At 36.4% G+C, this 20767-nt stretch overlaps 2 protein-coding genes across 3 annotated transcripts in view; one reads left to right on the top strand and one right to left on the bottom strand.

Annotated features, from left to right (window-relative positions):
* SCRN3 (secernin 3) overlaps positions 1 to 16569 on the bottom strand; it is a 36752-nt gene extending 20183 nt beyond the window's left edge. Inside the window, exons 1-5 of one of the 2 annotated variants that reach the window (XM_004267328.3) lie at positions 16483 to 16569; positions 14444 to 14613; positions 12212 to 12393; positions 11436 to 11635; positions 8281 to 8493 (exon numbers count right to left, since the gene is read on the bottom strand). In XM_004267328.3, coding sequence (XP_004267376.1) covers positions 8281 to 8493; positions 11436 to 11635; positions 12212 to 12393; positions 14444 to 14602 — 754 coding nt within the window. In that variant the 5' untranslated portion in view covers positions 14603 to 14613; positions 16483 to 16569. Of the gene's footprint in view, positions 1 to 8280; positions 8494 to 11435; positions 11636 to 12211; positions 12394 to 14443; positions 14614 to 16482 lie in introns of those variants that run through there. The other variant, XM_033423595.2, reaches the window with a different exon arrangement.
* Positions 16570 to 16591: 22 nt separating this feature from the next.
* The window catches only part of CIR1 (corepressor interacting with RBPJ, CIR1), a 40262-nt gene continuing 36086 nt past the window's right edge, over positions 16592 to 20767 (top strand). The window contains exon 1 of the mRNA XM_004267326.3: positions 16592 to 16748. Coding sequence (XP_004267374.1) covers positions 16677 to 16748 — 72 coding nt within the window. The 5' untranslated portion in view covers positions 16592 to 16676. The remainder of the gene's footprint in view (positions 16749 to 20767) is intronic.

Here is a 20767-nt window from a genome sequence, read left to right as displayed (position 1 = left end):
AAGATCCCACATGCCGCGGAGCAACTAAGCCTGTGCGCCACAACTACTGAGCCTGTGCTCTAGAGCCTGCGAGCCACAACTACTGAAGCCCGCGCGCCTAGAGCCCGTGCTCCACAACAAGAGAAGCCACCTCAATGAGAAGCCCGTGCACCGCAACCAAGAGTAGACCCCGCTCGCCGCAACCAGAGAAAGCCCGTGCGCAGCAACGAAGACCCAATGCATCCAAAAAAAATAAATTAATTAAAAAAAAATAAAGTGTGGGCTTCCCTGGTGGCGCAGTGGTTGAGAGTCCGCCTGCCGATGCAGTGGACGCGGGTTCATGCCCCGGTCCGGGAGGATCCCACGTGCCGCGGAGCGGCTGGGCCCGTGGACCATGGCCGCTGAGCCTGCGCGTCCAGAGCCTGTGCTCGGCGGTGGGAGAGGCCACGGCAGTGAGAGGCCCGCGTACCGCAAAAAATAAAAATAAAAAAATAATAAAGTGTGTTGTGTGATTTCCAAGTATTAGGGATTTTCCAGATATCCTTATGTAACTGATTTCAAACATAATTTTATTATTGTCAAAGACTGGACTTCGTTATGTCTCTTTTTAAGATTTGTTTTATGATCCAGGATATGGTCAACTTAGTGTATGTTCCATGTGCACTTGAAAAGAATGTGCATTCCACTGTGTTGGGTGGAGAATTCTATAAACATCAGTTAGATCCAGTGGTTGATATACTGTTCAATTCTTTCATATCCTTGCTGATTTTCTGTCCACTGGTTCTTCCCATTACTGAGAGAGAAGCATTGCATTCTCCACCTATAATTGTGGAACTGTCTACTTCTCCTTTCAGTTCTGTTAGTTCTTACTTCATATATTTTGAAGATTTGTTGTTAGGTTCATATACATTTACCATGGAGAAAATAATAACCCTGAAATGACCCTTTTTTGATTATGTGATATGTCTCTCCCTGGTAATGTACCTTGCTCGAAAGTCTACTTCATCTAATATTTATATAGCCAACCCAGCTGTCTTTTGATCAGTGTTTACATGCTATAACTTCTCCCATTCTTTTACTCTTCGCATACTTAAAGTGAGTCACTCATACACAGCATATAGCTGAGTCATGGTTTGTTTTTTTTACTTCAGTCTGACACACTTCATCTTTTAATTGGTATGTTTAGACCACTTAACAATTAATGTAATTACAGATATGTTGAACTTTAGATCTACATTATATTGTTTTATGTTCGATGCTTCTATTCTTATTCTTCCATTTCCCCTTTCCTGCCTTCTTTTTGAATATTTTCTTAGTATTCCATTTTAATTCATGTGTTGGGGTTTTTTTTACTGTATCTTATTACATAGCTTTTTAAATAGTTGCTCTAAGGCTATAAAAACAAAATTCAATTATCTGTTTACTAGAATCAATATTTTACAGCTTTAAGTACAATGTACAAACCTTAACACCATATGTACTCCCCTCTTTATACTGTGATTATCATGTGTATTATAGGAAATGTAATTTTGGCTTATAACTGTTAGACATTATTATTAAGGTCTTAAGAGGAGAAACATGGTATTATATTTACCCCAATATTTACCATTTCTGTGGCTCTTTCTTCATCTCTGAAGTTCCATGTTTCGCTGTGCTATCACTTCCCTTCTATCTAAAAAAATTCCTTTAGCATTTCTTTTATAGCAGGAATACTGGCAACAAAGTCTCTTAGTTCTCCCACATGTCAGGATGTTTTTATTTCACCTTCATTCCTGAAGAATATTTTGTCTAGATACAGAATTCTTTTCTTTCAGAGCTTTAAAAATGTTGTTTCACTGCCTTTAGGCATCTATGGCTTATAATGAAAAACACACAGGAATCATTTTTTACCTATATATAATGTGTTACTTTTCTTTAGCTGCTTTTAAGGCTTTTTGTCTTTGGTTTTCAGCAGTTTGTGCATTTAGGCATGGATTTCTTTTCATTTATCTTGTTTGAGGTTTGCTAACTTTCCTGAATCTGTAAATTTAAGTCTTTTGCCATTTTGAGAAGTTTTCAACCATTATTTATTTAAAAACTTTTCTGCATCACACTCTTCTCTCCTTCTGAGACTCTAATGACTCTAGATGTTTAGATATTATCCCACAGTCCCTAGGGCTCTGTTCTGTTTCTTTGTTTCAATTTTTTTTCTCTCTGTGTTCATATTAGATAATTTCTACTGATCTATCTTCAAATTCACTGACACTTTCCTCTGTCATATCCATTCTGCTATTGAGCCCATCAGAGGAATTTTTTACTTTGGTTACTGTGTTTTTCAATTATAAAATTTCCATTCAGTTCATTTTTATAGCTTCTACTTCTCTGCTGAGATGCTCTACTTTCTCATTCATATTGGGAGTGTTCACACTTAAAATAGCTGCTTTAAAGTCTTCATTTGAATGGCACAAATGAACCTATCTACAAAACAGAAACAGACTCATGGACATAGAGAACAGACTTGTGGTTGTCAAGGGGGAGAAGGTTGGGGGAGAGATGGAATAGCAGGTTGGGGTTAGCAGATGTAAGCTATTAAACATAGAATGGATAAACAACTAGGTCCTACTATATAGCACAGAGAACTATATTCAATATCCTATGATAACCCATAATGGAAAAGAATATTAAAAAGAATATATATATATTGATATATATATAGGTTTAACTGAATCACTTTGCTGTACAGCAGAAATTAACACAACATTGTAAATCAACTATACTTCAATCAAAAAAATAACTGAATAAAGTCTTCATTTGATAATCCCAACATCTAGATCATCTTGTGGTTGGTATCTATTGTCTTTTCCCTTCCAAGTTGTTGAGATTTTCCTGGTTTTCATATATTGGGTAATTTTGGATTGTATCATTTAGATTATAACATTATGTTATGAGATTTTGGGCCCACTTTCTGTCCACACCCAGTGCATAGTTCCAGCAATCATACTGTTTGAAACCAGGCCAGGTGATATGGAAGGAAAAAAACCATGAAACTCACTGCTGGATGAATTCATACTTCGGGTTCTGGTTTCTTTCTCCTATTGCCTGTTCCTTTTTACATTTAAAGGTCCTCAGATAACTGTTCCATACAATATTTCTAGGCTTTTGGTTATATTCAGAAAAAGAGATAGAATAGAGTTTACTTACAGCATCTTATCTGGAACCTGAACCAGCCTACATTAAATGTTAATGAACTATAGTTTCTAATTAAAAGGCAAAACTTATCAGAATGGTTTAAAAAAAAAGATTAAACCGTATTTTTTTTTTACAAGAAATGTGCTTTAAATATAAAGATACAGATAGTTTGAAAGCAAATGGATAGGTGAGTATATGTCATATAAACAGTAAACAGGGGCTTCCCTGTTGGCGCAGTGGTTGAGAGTCCACCTGCCGATGCATGGGACACGGGTTTGTGCCCTGGTCCGGGAAGGCCCCACATGCCACGGAGCGGCTGGGCCCGTGAGCCATGGCTGCTGAGCCTGCGCGTCTGGAGCCTGTGCTCCGCAACGGGAGAGGCCACAACAGTGAGAGGCCCGCGTACCACCAAACAAAACAAAACAAAACAAAACAAAACAAAAAAACAGTAAACAGAAAACTGGGCTAAAGTTGACTTCAAGACAAACAGTATTAACAGTGAGAAATAATGTTTCATGAAGAAAAGGGCCTGGGAGTCCCTGGTGGTGCAGTGGTTGAGAGTCCGCCTGCCGATGCAGGGGACGCGGGTTCGTGCCCCGGTCCGGGAAGATCCCACATGTCACGGATCCGAATAGGCCCGTGAGCCACGGCCGCTGAGCCTGCACGTCCGGAGCCTGTGCTCCGCAACGGGAGAGGCCACAACAGTGAGAGGCCTGCGTACCGCAAAAAAAAAAAAAAAAAAAAGAAAAGAGCCAATTCACCAGAAAGACAAAACAATTATAAATGTGTATGTACCTAATAACAGACGTTTAATATATATTAAGCAAAAACTGACAGAATTAAAGGGAGAAACAGACAATTCCATAAACATAATTGGAGATTTTCACACTCCTCTCTTAGTAATATATACAACAAGAAAAAAAAATCATTAAAGATGTACATGATCACAGTAACCATCTTGACCTAATTGACCTAATTGATATTTATAAAACTCTATACCTAACAAGTGCAAGGCACATATTTTGTACACCAAAATAGATCATATGCCAGGCCATAAAATAAGTCTCAGTAAATTTTAAAGGACTGAAGTCATATAGAGTATGTTCTCTGAGTTCAGTGGAATTAAATTAGAAATCAACAACAATAAGATATCTAGGAAATGCCCAAATATTTGGAAATTCATTAACACACTTCTAAATAATCCACAAGTCAGAAATCACGAGGGAAATTTTAAAACATTTCAAATGAATGATAACTAAAGATGTGGAATGATATTCCAAATATAACATCAACTAAAAAGTGGATTAAAGTAGAATATATTCAGTATTGACCTATTTTTATTTTAAAAAATAAGCTGTATATGTATACAGGGAAATATGGCTACAAAGAATATCTGCTAGCAATGATACATTTTACTTTTGCAATTAAAAATATTTAAATGTTAAGTGAGTGCTGAGTACTTATTATGAGTAATTTTTGTTCCTCTTTGTTTACCTGCATTTTCCAAATGCTTAACTTTGAACATTTGTTACAACGTTCAATTTTGGTTTTGTTTCAGTGACTGTAATTTTCATTTTTAGAATTTCTGCACATTTTAGAATTTGCAAATTTGTCTGTTTATTTTTCATAATCTCCTACTCTTTCTTTATGGATTTCATTCCTTCCTTTATATCTTTGAACATTTTAATTTTATTTTTTTAACTTTTTATTACAAAAAATTTCAAATATATAAAACTTCAGAAAAATTATATAATGAATCCTCAAATATTCATTACTGTTTCAACAGTTATCAAATCCCTCCCATCAAATTATTTTGAAGAAAATACCAGTCACATCATCTCATCCATGATATTTCAGTACTTATCTATACAAAAGGAATTTTTTTTATAAATATAGCTAAAATACAATGACCACATCTGAATTTTAAAATAATAATTCCTTAATATTAACAAATACCTTTGATAGTTTTAATCATTAGCTAACTTTAAATCAGCTAATTTGTTCTTGGGTGTGAATTTCCCGTATTTGTTGGGTCTATGAATTGTTTCGCTTTTAGTACTGTATTTGCTCATGTGTTTATAATTTTTTTCCTGTGAAATCATCTTCAAAGGGAATTTCTGGGAGAGTCCTGGCAGACCATGGATAATGAAGGCTTCCATATGGGTGGTTAATAAAATACATACAGCCTCCTTACCTGAATCTAAACTGTTATAAACACTGAATAGCAAGAGCCTACAACCCCTTATTTTAAATGGAAGAAATAATAATGTATTCCTAGCCCATATTTAAAAACTCAATCAATTTCCCCAAATATTACTAAATACTTGTAAAACCTATGTAACAATCAACCAAGAACTTCTGCATAATGGGAAGTGTGTAAACACTGATCATCTATTTATTTAACTCTCAATGAATGCCCAATAATTGTGCTTGTGTGCAGTTAAAAATAATAACATATCTTACTGGATATGAATTGCATTTCTCTTCTATACTGCAAAAAACACTCAGTATAATGTAAATAGAACTTCTGCTTCCAACCATGAAGGAACAGTAGGGTCTAGAATTACTCTCCTACTGTAGACAAACAGAAAACTGGACAAAGTATATAAAACTGTTTTTGGATATTGGACAACAGGTAATGTAGGATTATGATCCCTGAGAGAAAGGAAACAAATAAGGTAAGCCCTACCATTGTGTTGACTCCAGGAGCTCAGTGTTGTTGGAGGCAATTTTCAGACAACAGTGCAGGGAGGGGGACCCAGACATAGCCCAAAGATCACTCTAAGTTGAAGAAACAGAGGTGGAAGTTCAGGGAGGTCAGGGTGGTAGAATTTGCAAAGCAGAGCACCAAAGAGGAATAAGCTACCTCTCAAAAACTTTCTAGCAACCTGTGCAGAGGGTCCATTGAGCCTCTGGCTGAATACCAATTTGCACACACACATAGGGTGAAACTCCACAAGACCAAACAAAGAACAAATTATAAGGAAAGAGCAATTATTGGAAACTATGAGTTTTTAAAAAATCCATAAAGCTAACACAGGGCTGGGAACCTTTTGAGTTCCCACTAGCTGGAGTAAGAAGATCTCATTTAATACACAAGGCATTCAGCAGAGATCCCAGAAGGATCACTGCCTTTAGTGGGACTAAACTAGCCCTGGTATAATAGCTACTCTAGAGCTACCCTTGAAAAGCTAATAGGCCTAAAAGAGATGAAACTGTTCCCTAAATAATGAAATTAACTGATAAAACAAAGTCCAAAAAAAAAAAGAAAAAAAACAAAGTCCAACACTCATTAAAGGAATAAAACAAAATCCAGAACTCAACAATTAAAATCTGCAATGTCCATCATCTAATCAAAAATTATTAAACATACAAATAAGCAGGAAAATGTGACCCAAAACCAGAAGAAAATCAAATCAACAGAAACAGACTCAGAAATTACAGAGATAATGGAGTTAGAAGACAAGGATGTTAAAACAACTATTATAAAACAGCTGTCTGCTAAATATGCTCAAGGATTTAAAGAAAAACATGAAGGTAATGAATAGAGAAATGAGGGATATACAAAAAGAACCAACTAGAACATGTAGAGATGAAAAATATAATAACTGAAATGAAAATATTACTGAGATTAACAGCATATTAGATAATGCAGAAGAAAAGATCAATGAACTTGAGGACATAATAATAGAAACTATCCGTAATAAATGTGGAAACTACATCCTTTTATCTGAATGTCCATGTTTTTAATGGCAGTTACATGAAGATTCATTATAGCAGATTTCTCATCTGGATGGGAAATTTGAGTAAAATCTGAATATTTGTCATATATTCATAGAGACACAGGTATGCTGGAATTCTGCATACCTGTGTTTCACAGGTTCCAAACCACTTTGTTTCTCAACACAGCACAGGTAGCCTTAGCTGAGGTTACAAAATACATGTAGCTCAGAGTTCAGTCACTCACAAGAGAATGTACTGACCCAGAGCCTGGGACAGCAGACAGCTCAATTCCAGGCTGGGACTCTGGGCATGGAGCAGAGTACTAATCTTAGTAACTAGTCCATTTCCTGCTCCCCAAATAGGTCTTTCAGCTAGGCACCTACATTCTCATGGATGTTAAAACTAGCCTCTAAGGATGATGTGTGGTCCACAATCTCCCCTTTGACACAGAGAGAAGGAGGACTGTATGGAGAAGAGACCTCAAATTTTGCTGACACTATGGGTTCTCTCTTCATTTTTGGTAGCTAGTGATTTCCTCTTCCTGTCTTTAAACCTATCTATATATGTCCTTAATGTTTAAATATGTTATTCAACATTTCTAGAGTTTAAGAGTGGAAAGGGAGAATTCTTATATCTGCTCAGTTTGTCTTCTTGACAAGTTATAGATATAACTTTTGAAATTAGAAAATAACCAATAAGGGTACTATCAAAAGATAAATGAAAGAAGCAGCAGCAATAGTCAAAGAAAACCATCTCCATGTTCCAATGAACTCTGAGAAGAAAAGTAATCCAAATTTGGCTTTAAAAATATTACTAAGAACTGAAAAAAGGGTTTGAGGATTGCAAATCTGAACTTGTCTTTCAGAAAGAATTATTACCGTCTCACAATTATATAGCACTTCACTAATCTCAAAAAACAGCTTACAGGGGCTTCCCTGGTGGCACAGTGGTTGAGAGTCCGCCTGCCGATGCAGGGGACGCAGGTTCGTGCCCCAGTCCGGGAAGATCCCACATGCCGCGGAGTGGCTGGGCCCGTGAGCCATGGCCGCTGAGCCTGCGCGTCCGGAGCCTGTGCTCCGCAACGGGAGAGGCCACAACAGTGAGAGGCCCGAGTACCGCAAAAAAAAACAGCTTACAGTATCACAGTGTTTTCCGGTTTTTTTTCTTTTTTTTTCCCTTTGGCTGTGCCGCACGGCCTGTGGGATCCTAGTTCGCCGACCAAGAATCGAACCCGTACCCCCTGTAGTGGAAGCATGGAGTCCCAACCACTGGACCACCAGGGAATTCCCCGTTTTCAGTTTTAATAAAACTATATCTTACTTAGAATATTTTTTCAAAAAACAGACTTTATTATACCCACATTATATTTACACGAAATACCATTTTCATTCTAATATTATTTAAAATTACCTTTATGTTTATTCAGAAGCTTGTAGCCTTCACAGTATCTGCCTGGAGAAGTCATCATCTTGGCTGTGTCAAGATAAGAGTATGTTGCAGCAAAATCAAACTCCTTTTTACCATCCCACCAACCTTTCTGCTTAGCATAGCTTCTCATGTCTGGGTGTTCCCGATCAATCTTGGTTGTTATAGAAAGCTGATTAGAAATATTACGAACTCCCTCTATTTTCAAAGAAGAGAGGAAGGGAGAAGAAAAGTCATATTTAATGTAATATATCTATCTCTGTACATTATGATCCTTAATCATTATTTCAATGTAAATATAGGCTTCTAAATGTCGTACCATGTGCATCTATTTATTACATACTCAAATAAATAAATTACTTTTTAAAATTAAACTTTTTATTTTGAGGTAATTATGGATTCACATGTAGTTGTAAGAATTAAAGAGAGAGCTATGCACCTTTACACCGTCTCCCCAAATGGTAACATCTTGCATAATATCACAACCAAAATACTAGTATTTATACTGTCAAGGTACAGAATATCACAAGGATCACTCGTGTTGCCCTTTTATAGCCACACCCACTTATCTCCCACGCCCACCCTTTCATTAACCCCAGGCAACCATCTGTTATCCATTTCTATAACTGTCATTTCAAGAAAATCATATAAATGGAATCATACAATATACAATCTTTAGGCTTTTTTTACTTAATTCCCTAAAGATTATTCCCTAAATTTTAATTCCCTAAAGATTATTCCAGGTTTAATTCCCTAAAGTTTAATTCCTAAAGATTATTCCCTAAAGATTAATTTAATTCCCTAAAGATTATTTAATTTTAATTTAATTCCCTAAAGATTTTTTAATTCCCTAAAGATTAATTCCCTAAAGATTTAATTTTAATTTAATTTAATTTAATTTAATTCCCTAAAGATTTATTCTTTAATTCCCTAAAGATTATTTTAATTTTAATTCCCTAAAGATTATTCCAGGTTATTGTATGTATCAACAATTCATTCCTTTTTATTGCTGACTAGTATTCCATGTTATAGACATTCTATGGTTTGTTTAAACATTCACAAGTTAAAGGACAGCTAGGTTGTTTCCAGTTTTTGGTATCATGGGAAAAGCTGCTCTAAAAATTCATGTACAGGTTTTTGTGTGCATTTAAGTTTTATTTCTCTGGGATAAATGCATAAGATTGCAATTGCTACACTGTATAATAGTTGCATATTAAGGTTTTTTTTAACTGCCAAACTGTTTTCCAGAGTGACTGTACATTCTTATTAGCAATGTACCATCCTACAGATTCTCACTAGCATTTGGGAATGTCATTTAAAAATTTTTAGCCATTCTGAAAAAAAAAAAAAAATTTTTAGCCATTCTGATAGAGGTAGAGTGGTATCTCATTGTGGTTTTAGTTTGCATTTCCCTAATGGCTAATGACGGTGAACATCATTTCATGTGCTTTTGTGACATCTGTATATCCTTTTAGGGGAAATGTCTCTTCGTGTCATTTGTCTTTTTACTGTTGAGTTTTGACAGTTCTTTATATATTCTCGATATTAGTCTTTTATATGAATTACTGTTTAAAAAATAGTCATAAGTAAGTTTAGAACAGAAATATAAGGCTTCTAAAAATATCATGGCACTAAGTTATAACAAAATTTTCAACTAAAATACAAAACAGAAGAAACAATAAAAGTCTGTTCTAAACAGATCAGAATAAATGAAGTAGATCATGATAAATGAAAATTAATAACATTTTAAAACAGATTTAGAATGATAGTCTGCCAAGTAGAAATCAATTTAATTACTCTAATGAAATCATACTTGGGATATTCTCACTACAAAAATAGACTTAAGTCATGATAGAATCAAAGAGAAGAGGAATTTTCCATGAGTAGATAATTCCCTATAGTTAAACTACTTAGTTCTTGGGCTAATTTAGTAATAGGAAGAGAGACAAGTTGGCAAAGTTAATCTACAGTTGGATAATCAGACTCAGTGAAGGTGTTTTTTTGGATGGCTCGGCGGGGCTATCTCTTTCAACAGAATTTGTTTTTCTCTTGGATGTAGCACACTTGACAAAATAAAAATAATTAATGGTATAATCAGGCCAATTATCACAATAATAAAAAGAATCTAAATTCAGTTTTGTGTATTAATAAACATACATGCAAAATATAAAATGTCCATCAAAACAACTGTCAATGACCTGTTTTGAAAAATAACATCCAAATCCTCCAAAGCTCAAGGCTATCTTCATGAAGACTTCCCAAATTTCTCCAGCTCACGATGACTTTTCCTTTCTCTAAAGGTTCATTGCATATATGTGTGTGTGTCATTCACTTGCCATTTAATATTTTCACATGTGTATCTTATCCCCCCTGTAAAACTATGAGATGCAGGAGGTAATTACACAAGAAGTACATGATCATGCTTAAGCACAAGGTTGTACTCTAGTGAAAGAATACTGAACTGAGAGTCAGGATAGAAAGATTTAAATTCTAAGTCTCTCATTCACTGCCTTGAGTAAATCACTTCATATCTCTGGATCTCCTCACTTGAAAAATGAGAGGAATATATGGTTACAAAGAAATCAAGGGGGAAAAAAAGCAAAGCATTCTAAAACAATCAACTGTGTTATTTACTCAATGACATCAAATTTTTATACTTTACTATTGTATCAATATATTCTTTCTAACGACTAAACCCACAGTCACCAATCCCCAATAACACTACCCTGTCCTCACCTCCATATCCACACATGATAAAATTTTGGAGTTCAGCCCAAAGTTAAAACAGGAAAAAATGGTAAAGAAATGGTTTCACTTAATAAAAAAGTGAAAAAGGGGAGGGGTTTAAAAAAAGTGAAAAAGTACGATAAAACAGCCAAGAGCTACTGCACAGAAAATGTATACAGGTTATATGAAATTAATATCATATATATTAAAAAGAGATAACACCACCTTTTCCTCTTTTTCAAGAAAGCCCTTTATAGTGCTCTTTCAATGTATGTTCTTTCAAATTTTTTCATTTCCCCTTCAGTTTTTCGACTTCATTGCACTGGAGTATAAATCTTGAAAAACAATTAAATGCAACTAAGAGGTTTTTTATTAATTGTAAAACAAATTAAATCATGAAAAGTTGTCCATACCTTGTACTTTTTCTGCTGCCCAGTACTTCCCTGCAGTCTCCAGAACCCAGGCCTCATTCCTATCAGCTATCAGGAAACTGTTGTGATAGCTAAATACCATCTTGCCCTCTGAACAATTTCCACCCTGGCCATACTTTTCTAATAAATCAACAATGACATTGAGGGCTTTTTCAGCTGTATCAGCTCTTTCAAGACCAAGTCTAAAATAAAAACATTGAAGTTCTCAGATTAAAATAAATTTCCATTATGTTTCTTAAATAATTTCATGCACATGAGATTTTGTGTTTATATTCCAAGTAAAAATCCTTTCAAGTTAACAGATACACTGAAATCCAACTTGTAAACTATTCCTTGTGAAGTAGTGAAGTCAGTTTGGAATCATGAAAACAAAGATCTGGAGTCAAAAAGATCATCGTTTAAATTCCAACTTGGTAGTTTAATGGCAAATCACTTTGTCTCTGAACCTTAGGTATCTCATCTGTAAAATTAGGATAATAATAATACCCCACAAGGTGACTGTGAGAATTAGTTACAGTCTGATAAAGTAAGTTAGGTACTTCCAATGAATCATAATTTTCAACTCCTTCCCTTCTCCTAATTAATGATATTTGAGAGTCTTGAAATTGAATGCCTGTATTCTGAAGCATTTTTAACACAAACTAAAGTATCAAAGTCCCAAAATGAAAAAAAAGGGAAGATAAAAACATGTTAAGAGTTAACAACAAATTTTAAATTTAGACAAGTTCTACAGTGCAAAAATATAACAAAAAAATAACCTGACAAGGTCCATGCCCAGTAGTGCCTCTTCATCACAAACTTCTTCTCTTCCCCATACAGCTTCATTCCCAATGCAAACTCCATGCTCATTAGCTCCCATTTCTGCCCCCCATAACCAAGCTGGGCGACTAAGGACAATAGCATATGTTTCAGGAACTTGATCAATTTCTATGTAAGTACACTGTAGAGAAAGTCATAACAATAACAATAAAACCAAAAAAGAAAAGTTATCAAAGTCTAGAATCTTAAAATCCATCAGAAGACATGACGATTATGAAAGAGATTATAACTAAATTGAAAATTTCAATAATAGAGGCATTACACTTAAAACATTGTCCCTAGAGCATTTATTCATTCAGATATTTGCTAAGCATCTCCTACGATAAAACACTGCTAAGAGATATATTGGTTTCAAAGATGAATCAGATGCAGATCTTGCTGTCAAGAAACTAAGACTTCTACATTACCTAAGATACAATGAAATATAAAGTATAAAGACTATGAAGAAAAGTGAAGATGGGGTGCTAATGGAAGCTCAGGAAAGGGATAGTTTCTAGCTGTGGAATCTTGAAACATTTTGTAGAGAAAGATGTATCTGAGTTGAAGTGTAAGGAAACAGATCTCAAACTCAATGTCCAGTGTTTCTTGATTGGTGATGTAAGTTCCATATGGTAGCCCTTAAATATATAGATGCCCATGTCACATGTGGGAATCACCGAGTATATCCACAGCAGTGAAAAGAATAAGAACCACTGGCTTAGAGGATAGGTGAGACTTAAATATGAAGAGATAAAATACAAATGGATCCAAGGGACTTTCCCGGTGGCGCAGTGTATAAGACTCCATGCTCCCAGTGCAGGGGGCCTGGGTTTGATCCCTGGTCAGGGAACTAGATCCCACATGCATGCCGCAACTAAGAGTTCACACGCCACAACTAAGGCGCCCACGTGCCTCAACTAAGGAGCTGATGAGCTGCAACTAAGGAGCCTGCCTACCGCAACTAAGACCTGGTGCAACCAAATAAATAAAAAAGAATAAAAAAAAAGAAATGGACCCAAGATGAATAAATAATCTCAGCAAAAGAAAAAAACTGGCATAGTAAAGTCAGCCCTCCACACACACAGGTTCCACGTCCACAGATTCAACCAAACACAGATTGAAACTATTCAGGAAAAGAAAAAACATTCCAGAAAGTTCCAAAAAGCAAAACTTGAATTTGACATTTGCTGGCAACTATTTAGACAGCATTTACATTGTATTTACAACTATTTACATACCATTCACATTGTACTATAAATAATCTAGAGATAATTTAAAGTTTACGGGAGCATGTGCATAGGTTATATGCATTTATATGCTATTTTATATAAGGGACTTAAGCATCAAAGGATTTTGATATCCTAGGGGCTCCTGGAACCAATCCCCCACGGATGTGGAGAAACAACTGTATACATAAAATGTCTAATATTTAATATATTTTTGTATTAGAATATCAATAAAACGGAATCTAAAAACTATATAACTTAGGAATAAAAGCATAGTATGAAATTTTTACTTTAAGTTCCATGCTAAATGGATTTTTTGAATAAAAAATTTAAAGGGTCCTTTAATTGACCTGTATACTATCAAGTGACTGCATAAAGTGTATAGTGTTGATAGTGTTACCACTGGATCCAAAAACCTTTTTTGATGATAAAACTGTTACTTCCAGAGTCTGGAATGATTTTTCCTATTCTACACCAATCAGAATCCTTTTTGCCCATCAAACTCCAGCTGAAACCCCAACTCCTGGTGAAGCCTTCCTTAATTCCTAGTCTGAATTACTTGCTTCTCCACTGATGTCACAACTTGCTGCCCTTACTTAAATTTAGCATTTAAACCATCCTTTTTTACAATGCGGTTAGTTACATACACATCCTATTCCTCTACTAGACTCTAAGCTCCTGGAAGACAGAACTAGTCTTGACAGCAGGCTTTGCCCTATTCGACGTGCTTGCATATGGTAAGCATTCAAATATCTGATCAAAGAATTAACAATTCTTATTATTGTTATTTCAGCTTCCTCCAAATCATTGAAATTAAAGACCAGAAGTCTAGTTCTGATTCAAATTATTTTTCAAATTAAAATTTTTAACTTCTATAGCTTCTGCCAAATGGCTAATGATTTTTAAAAACCTGTTTATGATATTTTTAAAGAAAAATATTGCTAACAAAACGTGCATTTCACCTACCTTAAGATGTTCCTTCAGATTGTCATGAACTGCAGCAGGAAAATAAACTACCTCCTGTACTTCATCACAGGGTCTATCTGAATTTTTTCCAAAAATAATCCTGTTATTAACTGTTGCTGGAGGTAGTGCCACAAAAGTGTCACAGGAACAAGGTTCCATTTTTTTTAAAACTAAAAATCATATGGAAGATTCAAAATAAAAAGAGAAAAGCATTTTTAGTATATACAAAACAAAGAGTTTTACTTGATGACCAGGGGATATTACTGCCATATCTAACATAGGATATTCATTAAAGTTTCAAATTTCGTATCAGTAAGAAAATGACTTGGGAATGAATCTAGTACTACAAGATTTAGTAAGAAAATAGGAATGACAAGTACCTTCTTCTAGTCTATAGGTCAAATTTAGTCTCTAAGCTCTTTCTCTCCTGAAGTCTTCCTTGAATCTCCTTTCACTATTTCCATATTTGGGAACACCTGTACCTAGCTCTACTGTTATAAAGACTATATTTGTGTATATATGTCTTCTTAGTGGACAGTGAGATCCTTGAGAGCTGAGAGTATGTCTTATTAATCTTTGTATTCTCATCACTGGCACTTATGGAAAAGTCACAGTATTATATACCCAGTGTTTCCTCAAAGATGGGAAGACGGGGTCTCTTTTGAACTGGTTACAATACTAATAAGACTGAAATTTTGAAACAGACTCACCGAATCAGACAAATACAAAAACATGTCAATAAAATTCCAAATTGTTGTTATTTCCAGGAAGACGTTCACATTCAACTTGTGAATCCTGATTGTATAATTTAATATCAAGATCATGTCTTCATTTGTAATTTGGAAAATCTTAAATCCTCAATTTAGTCGAATTTGTTTGCTTCCAGAATGGCACATTGTTTTAGAGTTTCAGATTTAAATGCAATAAATGATTCATTCAAAAGAAAACAAAATGACTCAAGTAAGAAAGAAACAACTTCAGCCTGAAACACCTAAGGGTTTTTCTATTTTCCTCAATGATGGAAACAGAGCGGTCACCATTGCTTCTGTTCTTTTCCGTGTGAATTTCAACCTTTATATCCTAGATCGCCTTCTATTTGTGTTCCAAAACTAATTCCACCACTACCTAACTTTGGCAGGCTATTTAATCTCTAAGTCTCCTGCCTCATCGGTAAATATCTTGGGGGCTGTTAGGAGAATTTAATAAGACAGTGTGTAAACCGTTTTTCAGTTCTTAGAACATATCACTTAAAGCTGTTATTATTATTCATCAGAAGAGTCAATTTCTTACAAAAGGCTTATTCTTGACATCACGCTCACCCCCTCCCGCGAGAGGATTTGGTTGGTGGATCCCCTACAGCCACGTCCACTCAAAACCGTGAAGTTTCAAGAGCCATCAAGCTTCACTAGGTGATCTAAGGTAACTGCGGTTATAAGGAAAGCTAAGGAAACATGCCACCTAGTTAGTAAGACACCTAGCCCATTTAGGAGGGGAAGCCTTGAGAGCCTTTACTAACTCCTAAAATGTATTCGTCATTTAACAAATGTTCATAAATATCTTTCTGCACCAGGCACCATACTGGTAACAAAATAGAGTCCTCGCTCCTTTGGAGTTGACATTCTACTTTATATGTTTTAGTTCACCAAGCGGTTTCAGAAACATCACATCGTTTGATCCTCACAAACGTGCTACAGTTAGGGCAAGAATTACTACTTTAGTAACACAGATGGGAAAAGTTGGTTTAGAAAAGTTTATGCAACTCGAAATGGAGTTCACAGAGTAAAGGGCTCGGACTTCAAGCACCTCCTTGCAGAAAAGCCGCCACCCAGCCCGCACTCCTCACCCAAACTGGCTGCACCCAAACTGCAGCACGCGCCGCGGCCCGGACCCCTCCCAGGAGCCCCTCCCTGCAGCACCCCCCCCAGGAGCCCCTCCCAGCAGCCCCTCCCAGGAGCCCCTCGGCGCCGTCGCGCCGCAGTTCCCGACTTCCCGCTTCCAACAACTACTATGCTCGCCCCACCCCCGTGCACGCCCCTCACCTGGCCTCCGAGGGGCCCAAAGTGAAAGGAAGAAGGGGCGAAGAGGGAGCACCACAGGCGCTAATTGCCGGAAGCTGTCCCTTTTGACCCCGGAAGTTCCCTCTGCCACGGGAGGCGCAGTTCCGGTTAGGCAGCCGAGTTTGTTTACGCTGCTCTCAGATCTAGCGGCTGCCTTCCCCAGCTCAGGCTCCAAAATGGGAAAATCCTTCGCCAATTTCATGTGCAAGAAGGACTTTCATCCTGCCTCCAAATCCAACATCAAGAAAGTGAGTACGGGGAGCAGGCCTTTGGCGCCTGGGTTCCCAGGGGTTCCTGGAGGTGAGAGTGGTGGAGTCTCTGGGATCCCTGGGACAGTCGCCTCTTCTCCATGCCTAAAGCCCTGGCGTTCCCGTCCCTTCTCCGCTGGCCCTCGTTTATTCTGTTGTACATCAGCCAGGAGACGGGCGGCTCTGTGTGCTCTTTCGGTTTTGTCAGCTAGAATGTAAATCTTTAAGATATGAAGACCGATAACCGGCTTCCTCATAACTTCCCGCAGCAGATTCTGATGTTGACTTTTCGAATCCCAGAGATCACGGCTTCTGAGCTCTGCTGTCCTGTACAAAGAAGACTCCCTGTCTATTTAAGATAGATCTTAAAAGGGAAATAAAGCCACACCTTGCTTACTCTTTTTATCCCACTTGATCATGTACCGTCTGTCTGGTGACCTCATTGAACTTTGGCTTTTTAAATAACCACTTACAGGTCTACTATGTCCAGTACAGAAAAACTGAGTTGAGTATTATAGTAGTGGAAAGCAGAATGGTGAGGTAGGAGGAGTATGAGCATTGAAACCAGACCTAAATTCTGTTTTTCCAGCACAGTCACTTTTAGCCCTGAGACCTTACGCAAAATATTTAATGTCCCTGATCCTCAGTGTCCTAATCTATAAGTTAAGAATGATTAGTATCAGTTGCCTTGACTTGTGAAAATTGTTATGAGGACTAAATAAGATGGTGTAGATAAAGACTTTGAAATAAGTACCACCACCTAGCACTCTGCCCAACACATAGAGTGAGTGCTCAATAAAATGTTAATTGGCCCTACACACACCCTTATCCTTAGCCTGCTCCTAAAATACAGGTGGTAACAAGAGTTTCATCCCTGGCCCATGTCTTGCTTACTCTGTATGCTTTCCCAAACAATCACAGCCAATTTTATAGTTTTAACCACCCCTTATTTACTCCTGACTCTCAAATCTACAGTGCGAGATCTTTCCCCTTAGCTGGAGGCACCTGAAGACAGCTATATACTAGACAGTTTCATCTTGATATCCTACAGGCATCTCAAACTCAGCATATTTGAAATGGAACTTACCTTTTATCCTAAATCTGCTCTTCTTTTTATACTTCCTGTTCTCATATCAGTAGGAAATACAGGTAGTAACACAACCCTTCATCCAGTCACCCAGGCCAGAGACTCAGGATTCGTCCTTTCCCATCACTCCTTTATCTTGTCAGCTAACAAATTCTATTGGTCTTACCTCTCAGATATCTGTTGAATCCATCTCTCCTCCTTGTCACTACTGCCTGTATCTTAGCTTAGACCCTCATCATCTTTCACCTAGACAGTTATATTTCCTAACTGGTTTTTCTGCTGCCAGTCTTGACCCCTCTCAAATCCATTCTCTACCCATCTAGCCATCAGAATAATTCTTTTTTTATTTAGCAGTTTTATTGAGGTATAATTCACATACCATACAATCACCCATTTAAAGTGTACAATTCAGTAGTTTTCAGTATATTTATGAATTTTATCATCACCACAAAAGTTCTAAAAGATTTTCATCACGCCCCCCCAAACCCATATCTATTAACAGTCACTCCCCATTTGTCCTTAATCCTTCCCCCTCCCCAGCCCTAGTCAACCACTAATCTGCTTTCTGTTTCTGTGGATTTGCCTATTCTCGACATTTCATATAAATGGAATCATGCAATATGTTATTTTTTTGTGACTGCCTTCTTTCACTTAGCATAATGTTTCAGAGTTCATGTTGTAGAATGTATCAGTATTACATTCCTTTTTATTGCTGAATAATTCCATTATATGGATATAGCACATTTTATTTATCCATCATTTGATGAATATTTGGGTGTTTCCATAGAGTAGTCATTTTAGAGCACAACTCTTGATTTCTTCTAGCTCCTTATTAAAATACTACAGGATTAAGTCCAGGTAACCAGGCTCCAGTTTATTTTTCCTTCTTCATGCCTTACTGCTATTCTCCCACCATAGATTTTATACTCCGGTAAAATCAAGCTACTTAATTCCTGTTTTACACTTCTGGATCTTTGTCTGAGTTGTTCCCTCTGCTGATAATATCTTACCCTGTTTTTCCCTTGGCAAAATTTTGATCCGCTTCAAAATCCATGTATGAAGCTACTTGTGTAACAGGGTTATTTATTGCAGCTGAGTTTGTAATAGTAAAAGATTGGAAATTTCTTAATGCCCATCAGTACAGCAGGAGATTGGTTAAATGAATGGTGGTGTAGCCCCACAAAAGAATGATATTCTTCAGCACCCCATCCCCCAGGAAACAAGAAAGCATTTTGTTTACTGATCTGGGAATGATCTTCATGGTATAGAATTTTATTTTATACATATTCTCTGTGTACAGCATATTGTATATATATGCTGTATATGTTACCATTTATGAAAAGAGTGACCAAAAAATGCATGTGTGTATATTATGTATATTATGTGTATGTCCATGTGAACATCTTTGGAAGGATATACAAAACAGGAATAATATTGGCTACCTGTGAATATAGTTACTTCATTTAAAAAATAAAGAACTTCTAAAAACCAAAACTTCGCTATAAAGCATTCCATTATACCAGCCTTCTTCCTTGCCCCCTAGAACAGTCTTGTTCTATTTCTTCATGTTGAACATACTCTGTTCCAAATATCAATTTTTATTTTTACTATTTTTTTTCCCAGCTGAGGATTTATTGGCGTAAATGCAACCATATAAAAACATAAGTTATGAAAAACACAGTCACCATATACCCCCCTCCCCTGCCCTCAGCCCAGGCCCAAATATTGTTACTGTTTATTTACATAATTCCTGTCTTTTTTATTATGAAATATGTTAAACATACGGAAAAGTTAGTATGATTTTCTATTAGCAGATTCTGAGCATTTTGTAAGCAAGAATATGTTTTACTACTTTTTATTCTAGTTCATCATAAATATTCATGTATTTAAGCTCTTGAGCAATTGAGACTAGTAAAATAACTTTGTAAAATCTAAAGCTTTAAATAAATGGTAGTTATTGTTGGAATATGTTAATCATTAGAATGTTATTATTAATGTATTATTTGACCAGGCAATGACACCTTGCATTTTTCTATTGCAACTGTTTGCATTTTGAGTTACAGTGAAAATTCCAAACATGTGCCTTTTACTGCCCATCCCAAGTGTAGACTTTTCTTCTACTATAACATTACATTGGTAATGTTATGTTGGTTATGGCATGTATATTATGTTATGAAGGCAGTGGAAGAAACTTTCAGAAACTTATACCAAAAGAAATTTCTGGTTTATCTGTCCCTGAAGGGTTCTCTTCTCATTGCTATTTTTGCTTTTATCTCCATATTAATCTCAGATTGTGGTGCCCATAGAAGCTTCCTATCTGAGCACTATTAAATACTGATAACTACTGTTTTGCATCTAAAATTGAATAATGGCAGTCTTGTCCCCCATCCTTCTCCCCACACTTATCTGCCCCCACCTACATTTAATAATTATAATTTTATCAGTGTAAATATTTTTCCTTGAATTTACCTTCTAAAACTTAGCTTGTTGGGAGAGAAAGTTTTGCCTTGCTGTTTATATTGAATGGTTATCAAACATTTTGTCCTTTACTTTATAGGAGGTGGGAAGTCACTGATACCTTTTAAACCTGGAAGTAACATGATTAAATATCCTGCATAAGTTGTGTGGGCTTTTTACCGTCACCACTTCTATGATTCTGAGAATTTCACACAGGGACGCATTCAGCCTGTGGTGGTGGTGCCCTTGAGCAACTGCAGGACGTCAGATGCATCTCTTTGATTCCTCTCTTGTCTCTTCCCTTTTTTCTACAACTACCTTTCATCTCCTTTCCTTTTTTTCTCCTATTTGTCTTCCATTTCTCCTCTCTTGGGGTGTCAGTGACACCCACTGGCATCCATGGGCACCATTTAACCTTACTGGTTGTGCCCTGTATGTTTTTTGGACTAGACATATTCCACGTAGAGAGATGGTT

The sequence above is a fragment of the Orcinus orca genome, chromosome 7 (genome assembly GCF_937001465.1).
Source record: "Orcinus orca chromosome 7, mOrcOrc1.1, whole genome shotgun sequence".
Taxonomy (NCBI): domain Eukaryota; kingdom Metazoa; phylum Chordata; class Mammalia; order Artiodactyla; family Delphinidae; genus Orcinus; species Orcinus orca.
This window is presented reverse-complemented; position numbering and strand designations above follow the sequence as displayed.